Source organism: Tremella mesenterica, assembly GCF_000271645.1.
Source record: "Tremella mesenterica DSM 1558 unplaced genomic scaffold TREMEscaffold_1, whole genome shotgun sequence".
Classification (NCBI taxonomy): Eukaryota; Fungi; Basidiomycota; class Tremellomycetes; order Tremellales; family Tremellaceae; genus Tremella; species Tremella mesenterica.
In genome coordinates, this window is record NW_006711225.1 from 2,463,127 (window position 1) to 2,474,805 (window position 11,679).

The 11,679-nt window shown below is 45.7% G+C and overlaps 3 protein-coding genes across 3 annotated transcripts; 1 reads left to right on the forward strand and 2 right to left on the reverse strand.

The window, feature by feature from the left end:
- Window positions 1-7,283: 7,283 nt before the first annotated feature.
- TREMEDRAFT_58755 (uncharacterized protein) lies at window positions 7,284-8,015 on the forward strand (the record flags this gene model as incomplete). Its single annotated transcript, XM_007001325.1, has 1 exon — window positions 7,284-8,015. One exon carries the CDS (start codon window positions 7,284-7,286, stop codon window positions 8,013-8,015), a length of 732 nt encoding a protein of 243 aa, XP_007001387.1.
- A 581-nt stretch (window positions 8,016-8,596) lies between these two features.
- TREMEDRAFT_58756 (uncharacterized protein) lies at window positions 8,597-10,419 on the reverse strand (the record flags this gene model as incomplete). The annotated part of the gene is made up of 10 exons (XM_007001326.1): window positions 8,597-8,720; window positions 8,764-8,849; window positions 8,943-9,020; window positions 9,071-9,212; window positions 9,348-9,464; window positions 9,598-9,687; window positions 9,737-9,759; window positions 9,796-9,802; window positions 10,004-10,121; window positions 10,251-10,419. The coding sequence occupies 10 exons, from the start codon at window positions 10,417-10,419 to the stop codon at window positions 8,597-8,599; spliced, it is 954 nt and encodes a 317-aa protein (XP_007001388.1).
- Window positions 10,420-10,863: 444 nt separating this feature from the next.
- Window positions 10,864-11,389, reverse strand: TREMEDRAFT_26479 (uncharacterized protein; the record flags this gene model as incomplete). Its single annotated transcript, XM_007000702.1, has 2 exons — window positions 10,864-11,122; window positions 11,235-11,389. Coding segments are annotated over 2 exons (414 nt in total), but the record flags the coding sequence as incomplete, so codon positions are not given.
- Between the last annotated feature and the right edge of the window lie 290 nt (window positions 11,390-11,679).

Here is an 11,679-nt window from a genome sequence, read left to right on the forward strand (position 1 = left end):
GTGGAGGAGTCGATCGAGGTGTATCTACAGATAGGTGACGTGTGGAATATCGTCACAGGTAATGATACCGAACCTGGTCGCGTAGGGGTTAGATCGGCAGCTGAGAGGGCGGGATCAGTACCTCCTACCACGCCCGTCGAAGGGCAAGTGGCTGGTAGAAGGATTACTGGAGAAGAGTGGAAGGAATGGGAAAAGTGGCAAGCGAGGGAGAATAAAGCGCAGGGGATGATCAAGGGAACAGTGTCGGATGCTGTGATGCTTGATATATCTGAGAAGATGTCAGCTAAAGAAATGTGGGACTACTGCATAGCCCTGCATGTAACAGCGACGATCGAGAATCAAAGGAATGTCCGTCAAGCGTTGTTTAGCTATGACTTAAGGGACGATGCGACGGCCGAAGAAATGGCCAAGCATGTAGAGGATTTCTCGAAGACGATGTCCGAAGCGAGATTGGTAGGGTTGAAGTTTGACTCACAGGAACGAGCTGGGTTATTCCTCAATACCATTCTAGCACCATCCTACAGGATCATTCAGATCGAAGTAACATCCCTCATAGCAGAGGAAAGAACTTGGGAAAAGGTCTTATCGATCTTCAATAAAGAAACGGCGAGACGTAAAGCGCGCCCTGTTGGTAGAACCAATAGGAAGGGATTCGCGATGTTCGTCGAAGGAAATAAAGGAATGAGGGTGAACCGAGATAATATCTCTGATGGTCAGCCCAGAAAAGAAACCAGAAAGTGTTATAACTGTGACACTGTAGGACATCTAGCGAAGTACTGTCGTAAACCTAAAAGAGAGGATACGAACAGGAAGGAAAACGCAGATGGAAAGGATGGAGGTAAAAAGAAATGGAGGAATAATAATAATAATAAGAATAATAAGAAAGGACATACGGTCTCGAAGGATGAGAACCAGTCCAAGGATAACTCCAAAACCTCCTTGATGTATTCGTCATTGGATGGTGAACATGAGGCGTGGGCCGGGATGGCCATGTCGACAGAATCGTGGTTCGATGATGACGAAGGGTACACGAATAATATCGTATGGCCCGAAGAAATTGAAAACCCGTGGGTTGAGGATAAGGATAATGAGTGGGTGGGATTAGCTACAGAGTCTAATGATGTAAGCCACACTCGTGTAATCCCCACCTGGGTAGTGGATAGTGGTGCTACTCACCATATAACTCCTCACAGGTCGATAATGACGAATATTAAAAGGCTAGTGGAACCGAGAGTGTTCGGACTAGCATCTGGCAAGTCAATGACGGCTTGGGAAACAGGTGACATTAACCTCGAACTAGATTCAGGACAGAAAATGGTACTGAAAGATGTACATCACGTCCCCACAGCAAAGATAAGTCTTCTCTCCCTCTCGAAGTTACTCTCATGGGGGTGGAAAGCGAATCTAAGTAGTGGTGGTGGATGGATAGGTAAAGGTAAAGAGAAACTAGGTTTGAGGAAACATGACTCACTGTGGTCGGTACGATTCGGCAGAGCAATGTCTGCTGCGATGATCGTGATATCGACACCGAAGGCGACTTCACCACTTGAATCTGAGCATCAGCGACTCGGACATATAGGTGTAGATAAACTAAAGAATCTAGGTAGACAGGGACTATTGAAGAAGGACTGGGACACTTACAAGAACGATCCCTTTACAACTGATAAATGTCCCGCCTGCATGCAGGCCAAGATAACACGTCTACCGAAGAATAAAGAAGCACCAATGTTAAAAGGAGATGGTGAAGGAGTAGGAATGGATGTCGATATTACTGGTCCGTTCGGTCCGGCTATAAAAGGTGAACGATATTTCTTCGTTGGTGTGGAAAGGGCGAGTCGAATTGTATTCGCTATACCAATAACGACGAAGAACGAAGCGTCTGATATCGTTCGACAGTGTATCTCAAAATTGGAGAAACAGCTTGGTGAAAGGGTGAGGGTGATTAGGTCTGATGGGGGAGGTGAATTCGATAGCCTCGATATGAGGGAATTCTACCTATCAGCAGGGATCAACCACTACATCACACCAAGATACACACCAGAATTAAATGGAGTGGCGGAAAGAATGATACGTACCTTGAAGGGGATGGTATCAACGATGTTATTCGACTCAGGACTACCGAACGAATATTGGTCCTATGCTGTCAGATACGCCGCCATTATAATTATGAAAACATCGATTGGTGTCAGTGGTAAATCAGGTTGGACATCACTCACAGGAAGAGACACGAATCTAGATAGCGTGTGGAGATTTGGTGAACGATGTTTCGTTCAGATACCAAGAGAGATAAGGCTGAAGTCGAACTTCACGATACCTAGGGGTTCGTCAGCCATTATACTAGGTCAAGATGAGGGTGTGAGCGGTTGGATCGTTAGAATGGACGGATCGGGACGAATCGAACACTCACGAGACGTTCGTCGCTCGACAGGACGAATGGTGGCTACTAGAGAGTCGCCAGATGTCATCCAAACCCCTCTTGACGCCATCGAAGTGGACCTAGACCCCGTCGTCAACGAAGAAATTTTCCCTGACGACCGCTCAGAAAGTGGCGAACAGGAAAATATCGATAATGAACAAGGAAATGATGTTGATAGAGACAACTCACCTAATACAGGCCCACAACCTACTGAAAGACGACGAGGACAGGGCATTTGGGGAGGAAATTGGATCTATGAGAACGATATCGTCGAAAATGAGAGAAATGATGAGGAAGGAAGAAATGATGGGGATGAGGGGATCCTGACGACACGTCACGGACGAATTATTCGACCCCCCCACCGTTTTGCAGGCCTAACAGACTCGTTCCTAGACTTTGGTCGTGAGCCTAATAAGTTAGTCTCACTCGCCTCTATCGCAGGTATCGAAAGTGATACTTCTCTCATTGATCCTATCTCTCCTGAAGAAGCAGTAAACGGCCCAGATGGTGAGAAGTGGCTGGAATCCATGGAGAAAGAGATATCTAACATCGAATCTAAAGAAACATGGGTGGAAACGGTGTTACCACCGGGCCGTAAAGCCATTGGATGTAAATGGGTATTCAAAGTGAAGACAGATTCAGAAGGAAACTTACTAAAGTATAAATCCAGACTAGTAGCTCAAGGATTCTCACAGGTACCAGGTGTCGACTACGAAGAGACATTCACACCTGTCGGTAGATCGGGGTCGTTACGAATACTCTTGACTATAGCGGCCACCGAAGATCTCGAAATTCGTCAGGCCGATGTCGAAGGGGCGTATTTAAACGGTAAACTCGATGTAGAAATTTACATGAAGTATCCCAAGGGGATAAAACCGAAGCCTGGATGTAATACCTTGAAGTTAGTTAAGTCTCTTTACGGTTTAAAGCAATCTGGCAGGACATGGTGGATAGAACTCGGTGAAGGATTATCTCACCTAGGTTTTTCAAGAATCGAATCAGATTGGGGTCTTTACTACAGACCAGAAGGGAAAATCGAAGGAAAGGGAGCAGCAATACTGCTAGCCTATGTCGATGATCTGGTATTAGCCACGAAGTCGAAGGAAGAAGCGAAGGAAATTTTCGATGGGCTAGGTAAAAGGTGGATAATAACCGACCTGGGGGAGATAAGTACTATCTTAGGTATGAAGGTAACAAGGAACAGAGAAGAAAAGACAATATGGTTAAACCAACCAGCATATATCGATAAGATAGTTCAGAAGTTTCCAGAAAACGACTTACATCGAGACCGAAAAACGCCATTACCCCTTACTGCGAAAAATCCATCGATGTCGGAGGCGGAGAGTGAAATTCGACCATTTCAAGAATTAATAGGATGTCTGCAGTGGTTAGCCACATGTACTCGACCTGACATATCATATGCCGCCTCATACCTTGCTAGGTACCTCACTAAACCGACGAAGAAAGTATGGGAAGAAGGGATAATGGTAATTACCTACCTTCGGTCCACTCGTTTACATGGTATTCGTCTCGGTGGCGAGGCTAGCGATCTAGCAGGATGGGTTGATGCCGATTGGGCAGGTTGTAAAGACACACGACGATCAACTACAGGTTGGATATTCATGATGAACAACTCACCGATAACCTGGAGTTCAAAAAGACAAGCTACAGTATCGTCGTCGACAGTCGAAGCAGAATACATCGCGATGGCTGAAGCAGCGAAGGAAGCTCAGTGGTTGAGAGGATTATTGAGGGAGATAGGCTACGATCAGCTAAATCCTACTACATTAAACTGCGATAACCAAGGATCGATATCACTAGCGAGGAAACCTGGTACTCACCAGAGGACAAAGCATATTGATATTCGACATCATGCTCTTCGAGATCTAGTCAGTAACAAGGTTATTGAACTAGAATACGTTAGCACTGTCTCTCAGAGGGCAGACGTACTCACGAAGGCTTTAGGTGGACCAGTACATTCGGTGAATATGTCAGCGATACGTGTAGAACCACCGAAGAAGAAAAACACTGGTTCAGTATACGTGACATTAGATGATGATGAAATCATCGATTACGATTATTCTGATTTCGAGGATCTAGGAGATCTGTCAGGTGGTACAGAGAACGAAGTGGTACCAGAGAGAGAAGTAGTACCAGAAGGAGAAGTGTGGGTGGAAGGAACTTCAGAGAAACCCACCGAAGGAAAAGTTCTCGTGAGCCAAAATGTAAAATTTTCAGGTGTACCTAAGAATGTGAGTAATTCGAAGATAGGTCAAAAACCACCGGTAGAACCTAGAGTCATTAGAGAGATGAAAGAGAAGAGTGAGAGAAGGGATAAGATGATACATAGTGGAGGTTCTACTCAACCTCCATCGTCAAATCCACAAATTTCGGGAACTTGGGCTGGTAACCAGCGACTTTATAACCACCGAGGACAGCCTCGATCTTTTCGTGGAGAGAGTCAACAGTATCAACGATCTCTTGTACCCTCGCATGGGTACCACCATCTTCCAATAGAGCGTTCCCTAGCAAAAGGAAATGTTTATCGAGGTTCGATTTCAAGATCCCCAGTTCAAATTGTACCTTCTGAGAGAGATCTCAAACTCAATAAAGTTCATGACATGACGAACAGTAATAAACTTACAGTCGGGAGGATTGCTGGGGAGCAACCTAAGGACAGGACGATCAGACGGTCCAGGAACCGAGGGAGTAGCGATAGTCGCGAGAACAGCAGGAGAAATTTGGGACATGATGATTTCGCTACTAATGATAGATATCGTCAGCCTGGTACTCGAAGCAATTTCATCGATTCTCGGGATCCTACTAGCAAACCTGAAGTTTTAAGAAGCAGAAAGGATAAAGGGAAGTTCAGAGAGTCACAAATGAGAGATAGAAGTGGAGAAAGACGAAAGATGGACATACCGATAATTGGAGATAAAAGTGATGAAGTAAAAGGAAAGATAGAGAAGAGTCAGTCGTCGGTACCGGTGAGTGGTAGCCACGTGTCAGAGCGGAGCCCCGCAGGGGGCCCCACAGAAATTCATTTCACGATTTCACCTACCACTACTACCACACACATAACACTCAATATTTCGTCATTACTACCTTCTACATCATCACAAACCCCGCCGTCGCCATCGATAAATCGTCCGGGACTACTGCAGAGTCGTGCATTGTCCCGTGGGGGAGTGTTAGCCGATAGAATCGGGCCAGGACGGCCGAACCGCCGTTAGAATTACCCCTTCCGTCGAATATTTCTCCGTTCAACTTATCCTCTGAACTTTATTCGATCGTCTCTGGTTTTATGCGTGTGAGTGGAATGTGATAAGTATAGAGACATGTAGAATTGATGCATGCTCTTTTTCCCCTCTGTATTATCATCTAATTATAAGCGTTAACACGTGAGACCTTTCCATTAGAATATCCAAGAGGTGAGCGCGATCCAAATACGTTCCGACCCAACGAGGGAGACGGATATTGGTGGGCATGTGAGGATAGTTTCTGAACGGATCAACATATCATAAGAGTTCGTGCGAGTGAATACAGTCAGGTATGTTCACACATTATGCATTTGATATGAATCACTTGAAAAGCAAAACTACTCAGCTATATATATTCCATTGGCATGGCAGATATACGAATCTCGCTCATCTCCCCATATGATGTGGGTTGCTAGTAGCATGTCTAGTTCTAAAATGTTACTCTTCTCATTGTTGTGCAGCTGATACATGTCCGATCATCAAACGTGATCTCTGAGGGGATCATAGATCATAAAGGTATTTATTCTTTGTAGGTCGGTCACACACCATTTCCCCAACATAGAGTATGACCCACCCCTTGCTCACCTCAAATTGGACGTGTTGCAAATTGGACGTGGAGGTCTGCGACAAACCTCATAGTCATGAGAATTTTTTCTTTCAATTACTCTTCATTTTGACTTCAATGTAGACCGTATCGTGACACTGATCTCATCATTGGAAGTCTCACTGAATCATACAAGTAGAGAGATGCTTACCCGTCTGTCACTCACGGTCACTTGAACCCATAAGAAGACAATCAAAAAAATGACCACGTCTGACTGTTCTCAATCATCCATATCGTTGTTACGGAGTAACAACGAATCGAGAGAACTCCATCGAGTTCGACGGATTAGGAAAGAGAACGGCGAGAGTTGGAGGCACTGCTGCAGTAGGTAGGGACGGGTTTTCCCTTTTCGAGATTTCCCCACTGGGTTTGCTCAAAAGCGGTTTTTCACCTGTCCGAGTATGTACATAGACGCTTGCAGTAGGACTGAGAGGAGGACACGGACACCTGTAGACAGTATATAGTACAATCAGCAAAGTACCAACTTTGCTGATTCTTCAATATCATTCTTTGGCTACATCGATTGCAGAGGAGACACAATCCATCACATAGCACCAGAGACACATAGACTTCTACGAGACCTCCATCGAGTTTGACCCAACCTGCGACCTAGTCATCGTGTTTCCAGTACCGTTACAATCGTCTAGAGAAATTTCCATCGTCGACGCTGATTAGACTTCTCAGAACGACTCGGCCAGATACTCGCAGACAGAGTATGGTGTATCACCTCATCATCTCCAGGATTCAACTCAAGGCTTGAAGTGATAACACACATCGTTGAGGTAATTTGTTGACATATCAAACCATCCTTTTTCCTTCCCCTCATGTCGTGATCTCGTCTCATCCAATTGCGTGCCCTCGGCCCACCTTTCATCCCTTCATATCGACCAACAGGTCAGATTTTCGCAATATAAAATCCCTCCTGACCTCTTCCATCTTCTCCTCTCATTCTCTTCACACTAACAATCTGACGATAACAAGTAACCCAATAAATCAATCAAACATGTCCAACCGTGAGGAAAATTTTGTTCTCAAAGAGCTCGAATATGCTCGAATACAATTGCAATCCGAAGGATCAAAGTATGTTTCTGAATCTTCAAATGATGACAAACATGATCAAACACAGATAGGCAAGGATGATGCTCAGGTGGAAGAAATACGTACTCACCTACACGACGAATTTTCTCGACTCAGCCAGATGGAGTCTGGTTATTTTGCCATCAATCTTCATGAGATAGGATTGATGTCTTCTCCTCATTTTATGAAGAACCATGAAGATCTCCTGAGATACTATAATAGTTGGACGTCACATCTCCAAAGGTCAGGTTCGTACCAAATGTGGACAGAGGCTTCCAGAGGTTTGAATATCACAATGCTTAAAGATCAGATAAGTACCTGCGCTATAGAGTCTTGTGAGGAAGTTGAAAGTGTGCTTCATGACTGTTATGGAGAATACAAAGACAAAGAGCAGGCGGAGGATGCTTGGTTGGATGGACGTGATTTCTTGGTGGATGATCCTCAGAATGGAGTTGAAGAAGATACATTCCACGAGGAGCAATTCGATAATGGGGTTGATGGACCGGTTGATTATGGCGAAGGATACCGGGACCGCGGTGACGAGTTTGACAATGACGATGAGAAGGTCCAGGATCCAGAGAGTAAGAGAGGGTATCAATATGCTGTCACTCAGACGGAAGAGGAAGAGTACTGGAGTATTGCCCGAGGGGAAGTATGACAACCCCATAGAGTAGACCAGCATCAGTACTTGAGATGAGATGGTTTGCAGTGAGAGGACAGATCCAGACTTATGAATGAGTATTTGTCAGTCATTAGCGATTACGCTGGATGAGTCAGTCGAAGAAGGTTTCACGTATGCACACAACCTCTCACCATCACAAACCGAGTAATTTGCCTAGACCAGATTTCCGATCTTCCTTCTTCCCCGCTTCATTCTTCTTCCCTTCGACCTTGTGATCCCGTGGTGGAACAGGTGACGGTTTGGTTTGTTTCCCACTATTCAACTTGCTCGCTTCTTTCTGAGGCAGTGGAGGGGATTTTGGTTTATCCGTCGTTCGATGACCAGGAATAAGGTCAGGAAGTTCAATGGTGGAAAGGTAGATGGCTATATTTTGTGGTGGTTTCCATTCTTTCCCTCCTGGGCTTTTAGAATCTTTTGGTTTACTAGGTTGTGGTGGTGGACTGTAATCTTAGATCTCATTCGCGACCTTTCCCACTTCCGTCGAAACGCTCCGACGAAGGAGAATTGACATGTGACAGCGCAGGGAAGCGCCAGTGGAAAGGAGATTGGTGAACAACTCACATATCATTCAAGTTGATCCGGGGAGGACTTTGTGGTCTCGCTGGAGGCTTAGGCATAGGTATCGGTTCTTCTTCTTTCACATATTGATGTAGCGCTTCAAGCCCTTCTCGATGTCTGAATCTGCACGTATCAGCGATATGTCTCGAAGAGAAGTGAGACTTACCTGGTCACTCCTAATGACACTTCGAGCGCTTTTTGCGCCGCTTCAGCCTTTCGAGTACGTAAAACGATAAAGAGCATGTTGGGGTCCTACATATTATGTGAGCTCGAACCTCCTGCACTCTCCGTCGCTCATTTCACGAAGCGCCTTCATGGCAAGGGGCGAATGAATCAGAGACACACCTGTAGAAGAGCTATAGCGTTTGCGACTTTCCCATTGACATCGCTATTCACTCCGATAATAATTTCATTCGGGTTATCCTTTCTATCAGCGAACGACCCAACGTAATTGGGGGCAAAATGGGACTGACAGGCTCGAAATCTTCCTCATCTATCACCTTCTTTGGGGGTAATGGGGGTGAAGCGACTTTTGGAGGAGAGGAAACGGTAGGAGGGGTTTTTATACGAGCTGGAGAAGCTCGGTCTTCGGCAGCATCGATCAAACAGAGAAGACTACGTGTGAGCTCTGCCTCAAGTCTTCCCCTGAATCAACCACGTTTCCCCGTTCACATCCAAACTGAATTTGGTCACTCATCGGAGATTCAAGCGTGGGAGATGAAATGGTAGCGGAAGATGGAACAAGGTTACCTCATCACTAGTAAAGTCTCAAGACCCCGAACGTCTTTGATTTCAGTGGGGAATCGTTCGATGTTGTAATGCAATATCTGTAGTCTTGCGGGTACTCCCTTGTCCGCTTCTCTAGCTCTGTCCATCAGCCTTGATCCCTTGTATCGTCTCACTTCTTCCGCCGCAAATGGAATGCGAAAGGGTAGAAGATAAGACATGTAAACAGGAGCGATGGAGAGGTGAGGGAGGATATGGAAAAGTGGTCACTTACAAACATATCTCCACCCTAGGATCAGGTTTACGGTCTAAAGAACAGACATAATCTTTACCCAATGACGCTCTGGTCCATCTGTATTTGTTCCTGAATATTAGCTTGCTGCGAAACATCAAAGAAAGATTGGTCGACATACCCTTCAAACTCAAACGACCATTCCTTCTTTCAGCTCAGTCATGTGATAAGATGACTTACAAAGGTCCTGTATGTCAGCTGAGTTCTTTTCAGATGTCCAGCTTGGACTACCTGTTTGTTGAGTAGATATACGATCATCTAGCACATCATGAGAGCGTATAGAGCCGCTGTAGAGTGGAAATGGTGACGGAGAGAAAAAGGGAGGGCGAGCATGCTCGAGGTGGGAGAAAGGTTGTGAGATCAGAGGTGAACGTGAATCTTTACTCACAATCGTCCAGTGAACTCAAAGGTGACATCCTCATCAGGTCCATGTAATTGTAAACGTCTCTTTTTATCCTTCTCCAGTTGATACCCGGCAGAGGCGAGCTTAGCACCGCTCAAAGCGTCTGATAAAATCAGTCCGAGAACTGACTTGCGGCAGTCTTGATCGATGAGTGAGGGCTGCACCTCTAGCTGCGCATACTCATCGACCTGACACTGACAAAGAAGCAGAGTGAAGGAGTGTATGAGCTTACCGTAGACGACAGAAGAGTACGCTTCCCCTTCCCTCTTCTCTCTCACTCTAGCATACCTCGCTTCTGATCTCGTGGACCCACTCGGACCTTCCTCGACAATCTCAGCGATGGAGGTATCTTTTGTAGGTTGGATGAGCAATGTGTAACATGCTGCGTCACGCAGAGCCATAATGTAAGTTACAGGAAACTCGAAACAAGCGACAGTCAACGTTGTAGTGAGTAGTAAAGGAGGAGAAAAGGAGGAAAGGAATGTAGGACCAAAGCACAGCTTGTGACATGATCCGACCGGTTACAAGTAAGCTAGAGTAACTTATCCTTAAGGTATCCTTCCTATCCGGACTACAAACTACAGTCATTAGGACACAAAACCACATTCATACCAAGCAATGCTCCATAGACTAGATGCTACAATGACCGCAAAGTCGACAGTCATGACGCTATCAGTTTGCAAGGCATCGGAAAAAGGTCGGGATTCCAGGATCATCATTCTTCACACGGTAGGATGTATTACCCACTTCACCAATCGACTTCATAAATTGTGAGATCAAGCTTCACGTGTTCTTAATTGGTCAACTCTTCCGTCTGAGACATTCCGTCCTCGGATATGGAAAGCTCACTTATCTCGTTCCTCATACCACGTCTTGAACCATCCTTGAGCCTCACGATAATTTATCTTGCACTGCTCGATGAGTCCTCCTATCCTAGTAAGAGCCGTTTCCTCGTTCAACTTCTCTCCCGCCTCCTCGTCCCACAAATTTCCATAATGTTGTATTTTCTCACAACAAGCTTGAACTTTGATGATTCCCAGAGCTGCCGACGAGCCTTTGAGGAAATGTCCCAATGACGAAAGCTTGCGCAAGTCTTTTTCGGCACTGTTTGATGTAAGCGATCCGCCACGAGGTTACCGCAAGTGAGAATTAGATTGCATCAAATGACGCAGGTGTGGAAGACACGGATGAGAACCAGACTCTTGGTCTAACTCACAGGGCGTCTTGCATATCCTGAAAAGCCTTTTCGGCCTGTACTGAGAAGTCCTGCACCATCATCCGGGAGAAAGGTTCCACTTCGGCGTCTCCTTCATCACCGTCGTCATCATCATCCATATCGAGAATTTGAGCGAAAACCTCCATGTCGATGACACCCTTTGTTGGATCCTATTTGGAGAATATCACGGTAGAGTATTGTTTTGTGGACATGCAGTATAGTGTCATGTTGTCGAGTGGGTGAAAAGGTTGTGATGAAGGTGAAACGGCGTTCCGGCATTATTTGAACCAGGGCGTGATGGTCAATGTGGGGGGTTAGGAGGCGAGCAAACCGGGGTAGGGAAGGAGGGTGTCGCCATGCGGGGTAAGAGTTGACGGATGACATTGGCGATGGTAGTGGATAAGTATGGGAGAGAAGATGGGAGAGAAAGTTGTCAGCGAAAATG